General features: G+C 40.0%; 1 protein-coding gene and 1 long non-coding RNA gene across 3 annotated transcripts in view; one reads left to right on the top strand and one right to left on the bottom strand.

Moving 5' to 3' along the window:
• Nucleotides 1–19,574, top strand: part of Stg-1 (stargazin related protein STG-1) — a 43,171-nt gene that overhangs the window by 16,882 nt on the left and 6,715 nt on the right. Inside the window, exons 2-6 of the mRNA XM_076824359.1 lie at nt 1,160–2,260; nt 2,337–2,835; nt 17,104–17,196; nt 17,963–18,106; nt 19,177–19,265. Coding sequence (XP_076680474.1) covers nt 2,496–2,835; nt 17,104–17,196; nt 17,963–18,106; nt 19,177–19,265 — 666 coding nt within the window. The 5' untranslated portion in view covers nt 1,160–2,260; nt 2,337–2,495. The remainder of the gene's footprint in view (nt 1–1,159; nt 2,261–2,336; nt 2,836–17,103; nt 17,197–17,962; nt 18,107–19,176; nt 19,266–19,574) is intronic.
• LOC143375356 (uncharacterized) lies at nt 6,486–19,287 on the bottom strand. 2 transcript variants are annotated; one of them, XR_013086884.1, is made up of 4 exons: nt 19,170–19,287; nt 8,465–8,634; nt 7,041–8,058; nt 6,486–6,673 (listed from the first exon to the last, which is right to left on the bottom strand). It is a non-coding gene; the product is annotated as an uncharacterized LOC143375356 (long non-coding RNA). The 2 variants fall into 2 exon arrangements; XR_013086883.1 differs by having other exon boundaries at nt 6,486–8,058.

The raw sequence follows: 19,574 nt of genomic DNA, 5'->3' as shown, positions 1-19,574 counted from the left end.
GTGTACCCTCCTCTTGCTTGAAAGCTAGAATATGCCTCCTGGAGGATCCTCCAGCACTGCCGAGTCGACTAACTCAAGAGGGCATGATAATCCAACGAGGCTTTGACACTTGAACTACCTTGAGAGCTCTGTCACGGATTTTTGCATGTTTCGTTGCCAATTTCGCGCGACACTTCCGAACACCTCGTAGTTCTGTTTCGTTGTTAATGTGCTGCTAAATGCAGACTCTGAGAATTATTAATTAACGTCGGAGTGAAAACGATGACTTCCTTAATGGCGAAAGAGAAAATAAGGCGTTAAAGAAAATGCTGTAATTGCAATGTTTAAGCTATTAACATAACAAAACAATCTTTTGGATAATATAGGCATCATAGAAAGTAATAACGATCGGAATTCAACGATTCATTAAATTTTTTTTATTTAATAACTGGGTGACAGTGATTGATACACGCGTTTCAAGCATTTGGGTATTACTGTCATAGCAGTAGTTGCTCATGTACATGAAACGACATATCCTTAAAATGAGAAACAGTATTTGATTAGGTGGCAGTAATTCGGGTGTCAGTATTAGGTTAGCTGGCAGGAATTGGGGTGTCAGTAATTCAGTCAAATACATTTTAAGGGTGTCAGTAATAGATGCCGAAATATATTTTTGAAATTGATGAATTTATACATAGAAATCGAAGTTTTAAGATCCATCAAATTTTTTCCATCAAGTAAACGGATTAAACAATAATAAATAACAAGAGCAACATATACTTTTAGTCTACAAGCACAAAACTACAAAATAATATCAGAGTCAACGCTCAAAGTGTCAGTCATTGGGTCCTTCACCCGTTGAGAAAATAATTAATACAGACTGTTAATGAACAAATGCACTCTACTACCTAGTAAACAATTAATACCGAAGCTGCATAATTTCTATCGTGGGTAACTGTAACAAGAATGGATTGTATGAATATGGGAAGTGTTCTGGAGACGTTTATCACCACCAATAGAGTAGCAAAGCTCGATGTCCATTCTGAAATTAATACCCCGTTGTCACTAGCCTGGAAGATTTATGAATTTCGGTAATACACCTTCAATTCGCGAACCGTTTCAGCCAGCGCCGCCACACGTAGCTCATAAATTTAAACCAGACTGACGATTTCTGTTGCAGAGCACGGGAAAGGAGCAGCCACACCTTGACGAACTGCTAACTTCGAGCTGCGAACTACGAACTTAGGAAGTTTCAACGGCGGCTCAAGGGTGTGTGACTCCTGACAGAGCAGCCTATCGAATAACCTATCAAATATACGGAAACTAATGTGTTCGTAATAAATGGAGAAAGCTCTTTGCCTTGAATGCGTAATGCAGTAATTCAAACCCAACGTCATCTGAGCATTCATCACTTAAACCTTACTCTAAGTTGGAAACATCGACCAAAGCTTACAAATCGACTTTCTACGAATAAGAAAGACAAAAGTAGCCATTATAATTATTCAGTCGTGAATGCTGGCCGTGCCCACGTTAATACGGGACTCCTGAATTTTCTCTCCGACTCCGAGGTGTTCATTTCGGAAGGTTGAAGAGCGGATATTGTAGCCTCGTTGCGGCGACAAATTGCAGCCGCCGAAAACGTTCGTGTAACAAAACTCTATTTGGGAGCAGCGAGTCGCTTTATTCGCAAGTGGTTGCTTTAAGCACCTTAGCTTCTGAAATCCTTTATCAACCATTCAGTGCTGCTAAGCCCCGGGAGCCTATCCTTTATCAACAGCCGCGCTTATACCACTTCCCGCGAAAGCTTTACGGATTGGGTTCCTGCGTGTCTGCTCAAATAAAGGGAAGTGGAAAAGAGACGAGAAGAATTCCTGCCCGTACATCCTGGCGATAAGAGTTCTCTGGAAATAAGCTGTTGCCTGTTACTTCCGCTGCATTATCGATGAAAAGTGTTAACGGGCGGACCCCAGCAGCAACCAGTTTCCAATATCGTTCGCGCCGCGAACTTCTGTCCATAACTTTAAAAGTGACGAGGCAACGGAGTGCCCCAAAGCACAGAAGGCAACGGTAGCTTACTTCTTCCTCTACGCCCGATAAACTGTGCAATTGATTAACCTCTTGGATCTTGGTTGACAGTCGTTACTAAAATTACTAAGTCCTCTTGCCGAACAACTTTAAGTCCCACTTATCGAAACGAAGAACAATAATATACGACTGAAAGCAAGTGCATCAAGACTGCCTATGAAAAGTATTGAAACTAAGAAGCAGTGAGACGTTCTTTGTACTCGCAAACTGTTAAGGAGATAGTACATTTGTCGTAATGAAATGAACGAGCATAAGGTCTAATACGAGGAAAGTTAAAAATAAGTGCTTCGTCCAACATCCAACTTGTACTCGTTGATAGGAAGCGAAGGAACTGGAACAGCCCACTCTACCTTCGGAAGTATTCGAGGAAGCAAAGGAAGAATCATAAAGGGACAAGATAAACTTTTCACTACTATTGCTGGGATGCCCCCATGACAAGAGGGAGGCACGTGGTGATGTCTTGTTGCTGCTGGTGCTGCGACGGCCTTGGCGGTGCCGGTTCTTCGAGTGCTGCTGCTGGGGGTGTTGTTACCGGCGCATCTGGAGGCAGCGTTGTCGTCGGCAGTGACGCCAATAACGCTGGGGGTGGTGGCCTTGGTATCGCTTCCGGTCTATCCGCGATGCTGTCGCTGGTGGTCGTCACCGTTGCCATCAGCACGGGGGAGTGGCTGCTGACGGAAGAGAAACTGCCGAAAACCTCCTCGAACGCTTCCGTCGAACCCGACTGCAAAGTCACCTACAGTGGTCTGTGGAGAGTCTGCGTTGCTATAAGTAAGTAGCTTTCATTTTATCTTTAGTATCTTTTAGGCGGGCTGTAGAGTACCGCTGGCGAGTTAAGCCCGATGCTGTGCGCCACTTTGGTATTCGTTTAAACTCCGACGTTTCTCAGGGGAATTATGTGGTATGAAGATTTGTGCCGTCCCGCGGGGAATTAACTGTTGAATGTGGTTGGTTGTTTAAATTGAAAATTGATGTTGGAATGGTGATAATTGTTTCTTTTGATGGAGGGAAGGTATCCATGGATAGCTTTGGCTTCATTGTGGAAATATTATACTTTCTAAAATTTCGATGTGCGAGTTGTAGAGTCTAAGGGGTTAGGTTAGACCAGCTTGGCCAGGACAAGAAATATCGCATCTTTGGGAATTTATTTCTAAGTGACAGAAACACTTTTCTCGATGGAAATTTTTCAATGGTGATAGGGGCATCTTTGAATGATATATACAATTTTTTTTCAAAAATCAAAACATTCCGAAAACTTTAAATGCGCTTTTCTCGAAACCACGTTTTCCCAAACGGTATACGTTGTAATTTGAGTAAAACTCTATGGATTTTTATACAATTTTACACAGATGTCCGACCGCCGATTTTTTCGATATTTTAATTTTTACCTGATGCGTAGATGAAGTCCATTTTCTTACACACGAAAATGAGCTTTTTGCTTCAAAGTGTAGGTATTTTGTTATTTTCAACCAATCGAAAAAATTTACGGTCGGGCGATAGAGAATACATTTAAGAACATCTGTGTAAAAGTGCATAAAAATTCGTAGAGGTTTACTCAAATTGCAGTATACCGTTTCGGAAAACGTGGTTTCGAGAAAAACGCATTTAAAGTTTTCGAAATATTTTGATATTTGAAAAGAAATTGTATATATTATTCAAAGATGTCTCTATCTTCATTGGCAAATTTTTATCAATAAAAATGTTTTTGTCACTTAGAAATAAATTCCCAAAGATGCGATATTCCTTGACCTGGCCCCGCGTGAATTGGAAATTTAGTATAATAAAGGGTGTGTATTTCAGCATTAACAGAATGCATAGCCCTTAATCGTCATTTTTCCACAAAAGAGGACTCAGCATTCTATGTATGTAATTACCGAAATCGGCTTACAGAGTAATCGGCTTATAAAGTTGAGGTAAAACGCAACAACAATAGAAGTTATACAGATTATCTTAAAAATTAAGCCACTTATCGCCGTGTGATTCCTTTTATCGTTACTGGGAAATCTACGGAATTTACTTATCAGAGCGAACATAGTTATCTACAAGCCCTAATAATTGTATCATTTCGCTGCGCATGGGGTAAAGGACCCAATTACTGTCACCTTAAGCTATTTTACTTAAAATAACGAATAAATAAACTATAGTATATAATCTATAGTATAGATTATAGGTTGAATTACGTAATTATTTTTGTATATAACTTTACAACGTTTATTTATTCGTTATTTTAAGTAAAATATCTTAAAGTGACAGTAATTGGTTAGGTGCCAGTAATTGGGTCCTGTACCCTAGGCTGTCACCATAAATCTGCCTGCAAAAATAAGTTAGCAAAGATTTAATAAATCCACAAACATTCTGTTTCTATAAGTACTTTCATATTTTTAACACTTCGTGGCTCTAATCTGACTTCTGATTCTTTCAACCCTCCCGGAGGAATCCTATAAATAAACAACAGGTCGAATTCTAAATTCCCCAACAATAGAAATTCTGATACAATGGATTCGGTAGGACTGAATGATCTATAGAGGAGTCGCTTCCATCGTCGTTTCCCTGACATGCAATAAGATAACCGATGCACCCCCTTCCCCGATTGACCCGTCCTACTCTCAAAGTCTTCTTAAGTTTACTTTAATGCTACGAAAGGGCATTACCGAGCACTTGCCTAGAACACTCGCGATCTTGTAACGACCGATCCGCTTACGCCGTGCGTACCGTTCTCGAGAAGCGATATCGGAATCGATACGGCTACGGGGACAATAACGGGAATTGAAAAACTCCGGGGGAGAAGGATGCGCTGGGAAAATCGATGGATTGTTCGGGAGCCTCGGCTGGGAAGTACATCTAACCACTCCGACCAACGAAATCGTATCTAAGGAAATCTAATTCGACGTCGTTCGAGCTTTTTGCCGCGCCCTGAACCGTGGCAAAGAGTAAAAGCCGTGACCACACGATGCATGTAAGCGTGCACGGTCGTGCACCACGTGTGTGTACGTGTTGATGCTCGTTGACCAAAACGACTCGCCCATTTCGAGAATCGGAAGTGCCTCGTGGCGTGTGCACACTTTTGGCCAAAGTGCAATCGTGGAAAATTATGCAGGGCTTTGAAAGGGGTTGTATCTGTTGCGTGCACGACAGAATTATTTTTAAAATTCGTCTACCAATGTTTGCTTTGTAATATCATTATTTTTTGTGAAAGTCCATTTTCCAGGATTCTATAGTAACTGTTGATCCTCTGCTATCGGTGATAATGTTATTTTAATTTCGTTTCGCGTTTCATATGCTTCCAACTGACGACTTTAACACACTGGTTTGATTATCGGAGTGCTTGTTGATCACACCGCTGCGTGAAATATATCAATTTTGTGAATGCATGAGCTCATTCGGGGATAAAGGCGTAAACTAAACACGAGGATCGTATAATATCGCGACGTTGTTTCTGATAACATTTGATGGGTCTGGAGAAGCAATCAGGAATATCCATTTTTCGAGATTTTGCGATTTATAGCTTTACTACTCGGCTTCGCCAGAAATTTACATTCTGATTTTATGAAAGAAAAACATTTTTGTTTTTTTTTTTGTGAAAAAATTCATCTGCATTAGTGTTTATCGTTTGAAAGTGTTTAGGCGACAGACAAACACACAAATGTATAGAAGCTTTCTGTTTTATATATTATGATTTTGTTAGTGGCAACTGGGACTACAGAACTGTCGAATCACAAAGAGTTATAAAGCTTAAATCCCCCTGTAAGATAACGTTAAAGGTTTGGTATACTGGTTAAAAACAAGAAATGTCCACTCTGCACTGGGACAAAATACGGAATGTCCTCACTGTTTGTCAGGGTAAAATAAGAAATTATTTAAGAAGAAAAGTGTATGAGAAAATGAAACTTAATTTTCTCTATTGAGCTGTTTTGTGACATTCCCTGTTTTTCCCCTTACCCTTCATTTGTCTCTGTAGAACGGGCATCAAATGCATATGTACCCTTAATGACGATAATAATAAAACAATACGTAATAACCTCCTACCAAAGCTCGAATTCACGTAATATAATACAACACCATTTTGCCACTGGCGACTAGTTTTTCAACTTTCATAATTAAAACGTGATACGTTGCTTTTATCGTGAAGCGAAAACTTACACGGAAAAATTCGATACCGTAATTAACGAAAAAGTTATTAACGTATAATATCAGTTGTTCAGAAATTCAACAAAGAAATAATTAATTGCACGAGGGGTGATGAACTCTCAAATAATTCCACAGATTACAACTGCTGTGTGTATAATTTCGAAGGGGAAATTTGTTGTATTTACTGGACAAAAGTAAAAAAGTAAATAATAGAGATACAATTGTATGTAACAATTTATTTCCAGAAGAGTTCTTCAATTTTATTACCAATTGTGTATTTAACAACTATCATTTAATGACTACCAGTAATTACCAGAATGAAGATGAATCATGTTGCCAACTTTCGATCTTTAACATTCACGGGATACCACGTTTATTTAATGATAGAAGCTACTTCAGCTTCTTCATCAGAACCAAGAACCACTCGTCGTAAACGTCAGAAAAGTACATAACATGTACTTCTATAGAACTCGCGAGGTCTCTGAAAGGACGTTATATTCAGTAAAGTGGCGCGGTAAAAAGAAGTGCTAACTGTTCTAATTCACTGCTCATCTCTATCCATATAGCGGTTAATTTTTCTGTTACAAACCGATAAGTAATTTCAAGGAATTGGTACGAGACAAACGTATAAAGGAAATTAAATTAAATTTAATTTATGGAACTTTGAAATATGTATATATTCGTTTTTGAAACTCGATAACAGAGATTCCTTTGTATTTTTAACTTAACTTGTGTTAATTAAACATAAATTCACACACACAGTCCCATCGTAAATGAAATTTATCGTGAATCGTGTTAAGTAGGGGATACAAACGTATCATACAATATTTTTAACAAAATCATCTCACTTTTCCTTATCTAGTCGTTAATCTTGCTACGTCTTTGTCTCTCATTAATTTTGCTGTACCCCAAAGCCACGTTTCCTTCACATGTGCAATTGATATTCGCGATGATTCAATAAACGTTATCTATGTGGTCGTCGAACTCATTCCACTAGATTGTTAAATTCTGATCTGAATCGAGGCAACATGTTCCATCGATATCGAGAATACTCGTTCAAAATAATATTACATCGCAGAAATACTGGCTGCAGCAATGTGTGCTTTCCTTTATTTGCTCGTCATATTGAATCTCTGGAAACATCGAACGCGCCACGCACGATTTTTATCGTAACTTCGTTTAATCGTGTCAAGAAAATAAAGTTTTTTGCAAAAAGTGCTGCGAAAATCTCTGGCGAATTTATTGGACAACGCGAGATCTACTATCCACAAAATCTACGCCCCAATCTTTAAAATAAATATAATATCGACAGATTATTGTAATCGTAACACGATCCTCGTATTTTAATAAAATCGTATGCTTTTATTCAAAATGAAAATGATGGAAATATATGTGTGGACCAACAGCTGTATTTTACTCTAATGATTTTAAACTTTAGGAAATATCTTCTACGTACATTAATGAAGCTATAAAAAAAAGCTGCTTCAACACAGTATATTCAAATTTAAATATTATTTCAGTTTCGCTGTAAAATTTTTCGTTCTCCGTATCAGAATTTAGTTTCCATTGGCGGCTCGTGTAAAGATACGAAAGTAGATTATAAATCCATCGATAAATATATTTGTGCTAACTGACACGCGATATGACAGCTTGGCAGTTGGCAAATTTAAAGTATTCCAACAATTAACTGAATGCACATTTCATTCGCCAATGTCCACACTCCCTCGACGTGAGAACTAACTTCTGGCTTCTGTCTCCCTTGGGTGCCACGTATTCCAAACTTTTCTACCTGTTCACAAACACTCTCAATGTCCTGTGGACCTGTGCTGACATTATTGAACGTGACTGTTCACTGTGCATACATTACTGTAATGGAATGAAGAGATAAGCGTATATGGTTTACTTTTCGCATATGTAGAACAGTGCATAGTGTGTTAAACCTTTTCACCTTTCACCATATACGACACTCTATCGTCAAAAATTATTAAAAAAAATATGAGTGGAGAACAAAAGTAGATACTTTATAATACACTATCTTTATGTAGACCGTTTCATCTTTAAACAGTATTATTCTACTTTAATAATTAGCATAACGTTTATTTTTCGTACATATATTTTTTATTTTAATAAATATTTGGAGACCAACGCATGCTCTTCAAAGGTAGATTTTTCATTTCGAGGACTCTAGATATCGCCCTCCATTTTCGCTGTTCCGACCACTTTGCATAGCCGTCTGTGAACTTTTCCCGAATACTTAACCGGCGAAACTTACGAGATCCCCGGAGTAACGTTACAGCCGGAGTTTAGTGCGTAGAACTCTTATGGCTGAGCAGGACCGTCTGTTTCTACTGGCACTTGCCTCTCGCGGTGCTTTGAGTTTCGTCGTGCTCGCGGAACGGTAGCTTCAACTGCTTATTTAGCACACCAAGGAGTAGCAGTTTCCTGAAAAGAGTTCGAGCAATTTAACAACATATTTGTGTATGCAAACCATTTTCTGTTTGCAAACTGGCCATGATTAAATCAGACGTTTCACTAGTTCTTGCTCTTCAATCTTTTCATGCCCTCGTGTTCGAGGTCCACGTTTTCATAATTTTTGGAAAGAAGTTTCTTCGTTTCTTGGCGTTATTAAAAAAACATATTTGAAGAATCAAAGTGCCATATGTTTTAAAAATCAGGAAGTTGAAAGTTTTGACTGCTTCAGAGTAGAATTTCTTCAATTCTCTGTTTTATGTAACGTATGTTACATGTTTCTGTAACGTGGAAAGAAATTGCAAGAAAGAAATGTGTACCACTCGCTCGCATTGTAATGGTAAAGAACGAGCATCAGAACAGAATTAATGTAAAAGTATATCAGACATTGCAATTGTTAAAATGTTTCAAGACATGATTGAGGACAGGGTCGAGTGTTGTTGGCGGCACTGAGAAAGAAAGGAGAGTTGGTAGTTCTGTCTTGAAGGTGAGAGTGATTGGTTCATGTATATATGAGAAAGTTTCTTGTTTCAGAAAAATTATGTTTAATAGTAATATCTGTAGATTTAGGTATTCATATGTTTTTAATACTAAATACATTCACTTATATTACAAACTTAAATAATAACAAGTCTAGTCTTCTTAACCTACCAAGCTCGCCCCAGAATAATTATAACAGCAATGAACCTGCTATTGTGGGCTCGTCTGAATTGTACGAGGTCTTAAAAGTATTTTCAGCTTATATGAATTTGAATGATAAAATGCGGCAGTGCCAGCAGGGAACAGAATATACAACCATTAAGCCTTCTGGGAGATTAAACAAGAAATAGAGTAAAATAAAGAAATTGCTTTCCGTTGAATCTTAATGCATTTAAATTACGTCGTTATTTTCTTTCTCGACTTGGTCCCACTGGATAGCGATCTCGTAAAATTGCCTGGAAAAATAATATAAAATATTTATGTTAACACACTACGCGCGCTACGGAAAAATATCAACTGTCCACTTTTAAAATAATTATTTAGAAAGTTTTTTTATTATACAAATAAGTCTTTAAAATAGAACAAGAAGAAGTTCAAACATTTTCCCACTGGATATTTAAATTCCTACTTCGCTAATAATAAAGTGATACCACGCTTTTACTCATTTTCCGACAGTCTTGAATTCTGATGAGCAGGGAATACGTGCTGCCATTCCTGTAACATAAATATTGTTAATCTTTTTGCTTTCTGTTAACTCAAACAGCTGTGACACCGCCGGAGGGCTCTGCTGCATTTCTGAACACGTACGTCTACGTGCCTCAGACTTTGAATATTAATGTCTAAACTGAGTCGTGATACTGCGGCCGGATATTCGTCTACTATAATTTGCAACCCTTTGACCAAATAATGAATGTTTCATTAGAACCATCCACTCGTTTACGACTTCGCCAATGTTGCAATATAACTTCCCCTTTCTTCGAGCAGAACTTTGTTATATTATTTCGAAATACACAGCAAATTCAGAGAGTCTATGCGAGTTACCCACCCCATAATTAACTTCAGAAGGGAAAATATTTCTACGTAGAACGTGTTAATAACCCCGGCTAGCCTTCGTACACATTAGAGTACCAGAGGAACGCAATTCGTTAGAACTATTCAGACGTAACTTGGTCAACTGACTGCAAGCTTTCCAGGATCTCCCTGTTCACTGCTACAAGAGCTTTTCCTCTGGTGAGTGGACAGCGGAATAGCATTAAACTCATAATACTCGTAAAGCGTTTTACCATTCCATTTTGCTATCCCACAAAGAGGTGGAACGGAATTAGATATTTTCCTTCACGTGCATTCCACTACAGTGGACCATTATACTATATTTTATTTTCCTTGAGAAGCAAAGTGTTATACAATGTACTATACTCTTCCATAACCACATTATTTCAATTTTCCATAGTCCTACGTAAACGCCACTGTATATTTTGCTTGCCAATAATTCCTTATATCAAAAATATATAATCACTGTAAGTGTCTTTGACGAAACTAAATGAGTATAAGTGAATCCACCACCGAAGTGGATGCATAGCAAGTTGCGCCCTGAATATTTCTCATCCTTCATGAAACGACACGATATAACCAACGCGGTTAACCGCATTTTCCTAGAAAACCGTCCACGTAAAGGTAATCACGATTGCTATTGATTTGCCCGAGCGAAGAAGATGACGCTGGCGATCTGCCTCTGAATCGATATAAAGCAATATTTCTCTTAGAGGCGGATAAACATGAATCATCCCGGATTCCTGTTGCAAACGCTCCCCCGAGCCTCCCCCGTTCGTCCACCCGCTAGTAGCCGAGATTTCCCTCCGCAGAGGCGAGAGCAGAAAGCATTTAACTGGTAATATTCGCGAAGCGTTCTCTGATTACGCCCCCGGCTCTCTGGATGGGAATGACGCCGTGGGATGAGCGCTGGTCTGAAGGAGACGAGCACAGTGGGTCGGAAATGACTCGTTACCGAGGGTACCGGAAACCGCTCTCCTTCTGCTGCCGCCATCAGTTGGTCTCCAGTCGTTCCACGCCTACCAGGAACGATGCCCCCTAGCCATGCTAGCAGATAAAGAAAAAAGGGGGAAAAAAAAAGGAAAGAAGCAGAACTGCCGATGGGGGAGGCTCACCCTCGTTCAGCCACCGGATAACTCCTTATCGCGGTCGAAGGGACTCGAACTTTGCGGGCCAAGATACGAACCGAGAAACAGAGAAAGTAAACCGCGTGTAGAAAGTGGCGACTCACTGAGATCGTTCTTCCTCCTCTTCTATTTAGATTAATTGTTGATTCGAGAGGCTTTCGATAGAGCACATGGCTTCCGGAAATGGACGCCTTGGGAGTTGATCAATTGCTGATTTGAGGAGAAGCACTTCGTTCTTGTAGGGGTGGGTTTCTTAGTGTCGCTCTTGTGAGTTTACTGTGATTTATTTTAGAATCGTGCTTTCGATGTTTCTTTTTTAAAAATAATTACTGTACCGTTGCAAGACTTCTCATTAGCTGTGGTGATTGATTTGGTTTAGTAGAATTGTCGTTTCTGTGACTGTTTGACGTTATGTGGAGGCTTCTCTGACGGTTTTATAATGTGAAAGACGATGGATCTGTTTGAAAGCTTACACGAAGGATTTATCATCCATTCCGCCTCATAAATTCTGTTAATCTTAGGGCCTTCGTTATGCCTCGGTGCACAATTTTGTAACTTGTTGCGAAAGTCTGCCAAGCCTTCTTGCTCGCTCGCACTTAAGGAGGCTGCCAGAGTGTTTATCACTATTTCCTTTAGCGAGGCTATCAAACTTGGCTTGTAATATTTCATATTAAAAGCACTTTATCATTCTTTCTTAGAATTATTTATGCCGTTGGCGTGGATTTATAGCGACGACCTATTACGCAGATGAGACACTCTGTATTTCTTTAATTACAATGTGATTTTACATCAGAGTGATTCCTGTAATAATTCTTATTACATAAACTAAATTGTTTGTATCGGAAACCTGGCACTCTGTTATATTTTTATTTACAGAAAAATGTAAAATTTTCACACGGGGATGGAACCTGAAAATTCAAGAACTAGTTTTACACGAAGGCAATGTAATGAGCAAAAGTTTAATGGCATACCGAGCAGCGTCAGTTTAACAAGTACAAAGAAGACTAATAAGCCTCGTCGTCGTCAAAACAAAGAAATATTAATGCATATAATTACGTCCTCTATGTACCAGCGCGTTGATTGGTGATTGCTAATGAACAATTCTAATTCCAAAACATTTTCGCTGATTTACCTTAATATTTTTATTTCAACTAAGAACTATATCTCTATCTCTTATAACTCACAATATCAACCGACTTCTCAACTAAATACTACGCAAATCCACCCAGAGTCTACTTCAGCAAAATTTGCTCACTTTATCGTAGAACCACTGCGAGAACAAATGGACCCTTTTTAAGCAGATAACCCGCGAGCATGACTCGAAATTCAGCGCAGCTAAACCGGATATCGTTGTTATCGAATACAAGGACCGCAGATGAATGCGAGCAGCGACGTTAAAACTCGTGGCCCCGTGACAAATGTTTCTGGCCATTTAATAGAGTAATCGTGCCCAGGGTAGTGTCTTCGTAACATGTCCAGGCAGCCCCGCCCGTTTGTACCAATTAGCCATGCTGATGTTAAATAATGCTACGCCCGAGAACCGAGCCGCGTAACAAACTCACTTCTCCCATCGCAATTGCAAATTGGACGCACGACCCACCTTCGTTCTAAACTTCACTTCCAGCCCCTCGGCGGGCCGTTCCTCCTTAAATGATATCGTCAGAGAATCGACACGTTGCTTAAAGGAAAAGGAGAAAGAACTCCCTCGCGCCCTCTTTTTTCTCTTACGCGAACTCGAGCCATCTGCGAAATGGAAATCCTTTTAATTGAAATGCTAACGACACGCTGCCCAATTACACTCGTAGATTGAAAAAGTTTCTTTCCTTCTGCAGGAATTGTGCTCGAATCGTTTTCGGATATTCGAGACCGGATACCTCTGCCCGCGTGCATCGAGAAGTTGCGCGGACTGGCAAGAAGACGGGCTGTTCTCGGATACGTGAAAAGTCCCGACGATAAATGTCCCGTTTGACTTTCAAGTGCGTTGGAGAATGATTTATGTATCTGGATGTATACCTCGGGAAGACGGAAGGGACGTTATTTTCTAGGTGCACGCTGCGGGGAGCCCCCAGGGAACTATTGAGATTTAAAACTGTTTGCGTTAACTTATAGTCGCGTGTATTTGAATTCTGTGTTACGTAACGACTGGCCGAATTATTTCCACGAATTTTATTATACAGTTCTTCTTCGTTCTACCTTCCCCGCGCCAAGGATAATTAATCACAGTTACGACAAAGCACGCGGGAAATTGAAACGAAATATATTACGGTACCCGCGGCAAAAGACAAAGTGAGCGTCTTCCGACAGATAAAAGCATGCGAGGTAGAAAGAATGCAAAATGCGACGCACTAAATTCCCCATTAATGCACACTGTTCCGTGAATTTGCACAGCCCTGACAGTGCATTTTCATAATCTCAATTACACTCGTGCGTCCGTAACTTCTCGTTTATACTCTTCATTTAATACTCAGCCAGCATCAACCAAGAATTTGCCCCGAAAACCTTCGAAACGGTAATTCCTACCGTGCCTCTATTAACCCCCACTCATCACGCGATCCGAATTGTTCGCCTACTCCATTCAACACGCACACAAAAGTTGGGAAATATGAAGCCCAAGAGAAATTCGCAAGATGAACGACTAGAACTTCGGAAAGTAACTTTAGCTCTCCACTAGCCAGGCTTCTTATTATCGTTGAAAAAAATAATTCCACAAACTGGTAGGTAGAACACCGCCCGCCAGCCGCGTTGTTTACAGAGGAATGCGGTGTTCGAACTTCCAGGGATTCGAGAATCTCGGGAGATGAGAAACTTTCTCGTTGGCGGGGCTGGGAAATGGGCTGCGATCTTCTTCGCGGGATTCTTCGCCGGAGGAACACGGAATTACCAGAATGGGATGTTGCCAAAAGGTTGCACGCGTCCGGTTCCTTGGTCACGGCTCGACAGTGGCTGCGGTGCACCGTTGCACCGCGCAGCACACCGACAGAAAGTTATTATTTCTGTTATGCCTCTGCCAGTGGGGCAGCCGGCAACGAACCTGGAATATCGATTCTCAGCTGTCGAAGGGAGGCAATACGGCCGACTTCCGGCACGAAACGGAAATGACTGTTCCACGCCTGCCAACCCAATTCCCCGTTTCCCTTTTGCCAAGCCCCGCGGTCCCTCCGCAGCTTCGCGTGCAGCTGCAGATCGTTCCATAAGTAACCTGCTTTCTTTTTATTTATTTAATGTCTCGCCAGGTGTAGAGGCTTCTGTAAATGATTGTTCAGCAACAGATTTCCCTTCGCAGGTAGATATAAACCTTGTAATTAAGCTTTGGCGGTCCTCGCTTCTTTGTTCTTGCTCCGGCGAGCAAGTTGCGTAGCTAATTTAGGTTTGAGACGCGCTGCTGCTGAAGAGTTAAAAGTTTTCTATTTTCCTTTGATAGATGGGGTTGAAAGAAAAGTTGAGGTATCCTGTTCCTTTGCGAACGGTTTCACGGGCAGCTTAAATAGGAGGCTGTAGCACTTGTAGGTTTATTGGATATTCTGAACACAGCTGGGATTTTCATTACGGATAGTTGGTAGCAACAGTTGATCGCGATGCCACTGTTTGCTGTTCCAGGGCGTGTAATGGTTTTCGGTTTTAATGACGACTGCCAAAAGTAAATACACCGGAAACACGCTCGCGTTTTACCACCTTTATCCGTTTAATTTTGCTTTTGTAACGCGCAATGTTTGATGGCTGGCTGCGTGGCAGGACTATTTACTTTGCGGTTCGGTTTAATTCCGTCAGGCAGCTCGAAAAAGATTATCAACGGATCCTGCGGTGGTATTTAGAGATTTCGTTTACGCTGCTATCGTGGAAAATAAACGAAATTTCCGGGGTCTCTGTGGAAATTACAGGGTGTAATTTGAATTTATACTACTGGTAATTGTATGTGCAGCTCTCGGTTTATCTGTGAACGTTAACGCGTTGAATGTCTCTGCAATCACTCAACAATTATGTTATTAAATATAGTATTACGAGTTTTATCTGACACTGATGACAATTTAAACAAATGCTGCTTCATACTGGTATAATAATTTTATTATCCTTGTATCTCCACATTTTTTTAAATTTAATTCTTCTTTACTACACCCTGCCAAATACAAGTCGCACTCAATTTTTATATGTTCCTTTGGAGCAAGGGAAAGTAACAAAATACTATGAATCGAGTACCACTCGTGCAGAACAATACAATTCCTGACAGTTCGATCCTGATAACTTTCGTGGCAGTAGTAAAACAGAAACCAATATATCTGGCGTTTTATTTATGCAAACAGGTAATGCCAGGAGAAATATAAGATTCGCCTGGGAGAGGTATCGATCGTGTTAAATCAAGTCGTATAAAACAGAATCGTTGCGGTGAACGCCAGTCTAATAACCGGCGTCAGAAGTGTTCAGAGGTCACAGCTCACAGGTCACCTGTTACATTTCTTTGCTGGATCCGTTTCAATTAAATTCGAACGTGTGAGTGAGACTGAAAGGGTGGTATGCTTCGGCGACAGCAAGAAAGCTCAGTTGATTTACTGCTACGGTACATACAAATTGCATTTGTGCCCTATTTCTTTTTAATTTTCAAAACCATCTGACTTTTCCACCGTCCCTTCTCGCGAAACAGTCTCCGGTTTCATGTAGTTGGATGAACAACACAGATAATTATTATATTTTAGATATTCTGCTTCTGGACCTTTCGATTTTTAAAGTCATTTTTTAATTTTTAAATAGCTTTAAATAGCGCGTCAGTTTTAAGGTAAAGAGTAATTAATTTTTAAGTTGCAACCGTGAAAATGTAAGGAAAGGTGTGTAGTGTAACTTCCAGCACTGAGAAAGATCTTCGAACTTCTGCTTTTCACATATCGAAAGTGAAAAATTTAATTGACAGAAAATGACCAACGATGGGAAGTCACTTTTATATTTTCGTGAAATTAGTATATTAGTTTGACAATCTTTCTGTTATAAATTAAAAAATTTCAACTCTACTTTTAGAGATGGACCTCGAACCTTTAATATCGTTTTATTTTTATTAATTATTCAAAGAGGGACGCACTCCTAAATCAGCCATGAATTCTTCCATCATCAATTTCCCCAAAACACAATACCTACATTCATTCCATCCCCTCGTCTTCGAAATTAATTAAATGATTGTCAAATAATGCTCCATCAGAAGCGCGCCGAAATAATAACTGGCTGCATGGGAACAAACTTGACCGCAAATATTCACCCCGATATCTCAGCTGGTCCAATTAAAACGAAAATAATAATTTATGTGGTATAAGTTTTAATGAACGTCCGTTCAATAAAATAACGTTTGATTATATAAATTGATCCCTCTCACAGGAGTTCCAATTTACTTTCTGTCTTCGTCTCTATCACCACAATGAAATCAAATTGTGATCTAATGAAAATCCCGTCGAGCTTGAAAATATATTATGCAAAAAATAACACTCGTAAAAAAACGAGAAATTCAGATAAAAAAAATTCACATCACGAAGTAGTCCTGAAACGAGCAACTATTTATAAAACTATTCGTTTTCTGCGGCGCGCGTGAAATGCAATGCAATATCCCAGTGACAGTAAAGCGCGGGGCGAAATAACGAATGAAGAAGGCCACTGATCCACGCCAAATTGGACCGCGAGCGTACAGAGGAAAACGAAGACGAATTTACTCGGCTATCGGGCGATTTCCCGATCAATGTCCCACGAAAATGTGCATATCGCGACGATGGTTCACGGCAATGCTCGAATCACTTTCTTTTGTTTCCCGCAGGCCCCCGTATGGAATACGAGTGTTCCAGCATTGACTATTTTCCAAACGAGGAGTACAGCCCGGATCCCAGCGATTCAACCATGGCAATACCATGTGAGTACCATGAAAAACGCACCGCGAGACGGGTGGAATGAGAAACGTGTGCCTTTGAAGGGGGTTGATTAGGTGTCCTCTGTCTGGTACTGAACTGGAGTGTGACACGCCCGTAAAATATTCGGCGAGAGCATGCTTTCAGCTAGGAAAATGCACCTTTCCACGATAAACTGGACCGGACAATTTGTCTACCCGGATTTCGCCCCTCTTTCTCGATCTTTCGCGAAAAAAAATACGATATGAATCATAGGAAATGTGGAAAATTGTTTGTGACCGGTTCGTATGACTTTTCAGAGTAATCAGTAACACGAATGTTAATGCAAAGATGCTATTTTTATACAAAAAATTAAAGTACCTACAACTGTCTTAATTGAAATGCCCTCGAAGAATATTTTAAGTGACAAAAGTAAGATTCCACTTCACACAGTGATGTATAATATTCAACTTCAAAGAGAGCTTCCACTTCTAATTGTCTTAGATTTTCGAGATTTATTAGGTCCAAAATGTTCGCGATTTAGATGTCCGAAGAATGATTGCATCGATGGAAAATTTCAACGAGAGCAGAGTGGCCGTTATTGCTCCTGATAAAATGTACGATATATCAGTATCAAGTGACTTTACAGTTCCAATTTCTCCATTCCTCGCTGCTCTCGTATTTCCGCGCGATAACCGAAAAAAGTAGTTCCCGGGAACAAAGAAAAAAAAATTCTCGTCCAAGAAGTTTCCTCGTTCCTCGAGCCTTTCATGCCCATATTTTTTTACGCAGATGCAGTTACCAAGTCGGCGATGTTCTTCTTCGCTGCAACATCGCTGCTGGTGGTGGCGGAAGTTTGTTACTTCACTGCTCACGTTACTCACCCGAGACACAGGCTCTGCGTCTTTGTCGCCGGGGTGGTCTTCATAGTTTCCGGTGAGTAATAAAGTGGGCGAGCTTATATTGCCGCGGGCTGCTTTGCCTGCATTCTCCAAAAAAAAAAGTGGGGCTTACGAGCAGAAAGAGAAAACCTTCCGCGAGGCCTGTGACAGTTTACATAACGATGCGAATGAAATTTGTACTCAGATACAAGCTGACAGACAGAAAACGACAAGAGCCTCGCGACGAAACGTTGCTTCATTTCCGCCGAACCAACCCAATTTGCGATTTTATTCACGTGGTTTGAGGAAATGGAGCTTGCGTTGCTTGCGCTCCATTTGACGTGACATCTTGATCGTTGATATCTAAGACTTCGGGTGTCTTTTATATTCATGTACGCATTCTGCATTGTATAATATCTAAACATAAGCAGATTTATTGTGCCCTATGAATTTTGAAGTATAATTAGTAAACACAAATTTTTCAAACTTTAAATCGCTCCCTGTGAAATAGATCTGCTTCGATGTACAAAACAGTGGTCACGTTTATAAAATTCGACCGAGCATTTAATTTCCCGTTCTCCGTTTATCATTGGCAGAAAGGAATTCTATTGTATTGAATTTTATTCAATTTGTCCGCGAATATACAACTCCGCGTCCTTTTGCGGAATATTGCACGGTACACGTGGTTTCGTCCACCGCGGAGATTTTATTATTTATTTCATTTTAATCTCTCCACTTATAGCTCAAGTTATGACTTGCGATTCAGCAAGGAGAAACCGATGTTTGGATATTTTTAAAGATAAAGACGATAACGATTGCGACTGTTATATAAAGAGTTATATTAAACTCGAGTTTACAAACAACGCGTTGTAATCCATCAAAGATTATAATCGATATCTTGGTGCTTCGTTCAAGACAGATTAACTTAAGATAGGTAGATAAAAAGGGTATCGATACTCAACTTCGTAAATTGAATACTCGATGTAGATGGATGGATCGAAATCCAAACGATCACGTCGGAATTACTCTATCAATCGTTACCAAGCCAGTCAGTCTCCGTGAAATAATTACGAGGGCTGTTACAGGAAGATAAGGATCGGATTATTAAATCAACTTACCTTTCAGGTTTATTAATGCTGGTGGGAATGGTGATGTACATATCTGTGTTCAAAGCTGAAGTTGGTAGCAAACTTAGACCAAGGTCGTCGTTCCAGGTCAGTCAAACGTAGCTTTCTACTTTCCTTTCTTCCACATTTCACCTTACCAATTATTCCACGTCATATTGATACGCTAAACAATAAAGCACACAAACGAAATCTAAAACTCATCACGACACACCACTGTAATGGAATTATTATACCATTCAAAATTCTTTCACATTTCTGACACCGTGTTCATCCTTCCAAGTCTCGCGAATTTCTAAACTGGCTTTCCTCGTGCACGTTGTAATAAAACATCGCCAAAGAAGGCAAACAATATTCGCATACAGCGAGACGCCAGAGCATCGCAGTAAATTTCGGCCC

The sequence above is a fragment of the Andrena cerasifolii genome, chromosome 12 (assembly GCF_050908995.1).
Source record: "Andrena cerasifolii isolate SP2316 chromosome 12, iyAndCera1_principal, whole genome shotgun sequence".
Classification (NCBI taxonomy): Eukaryota; Metazoa; Arthropoda; class Insecta; order Hymenoptera; family Andrenidae; genus Andrena; species Andrena cerasifolii.
The sequence above is the reverse complement of the archived record's forward strand: the minus strand, read 5'-3'. Positions and strand labels throughout refer to the sequence as shown.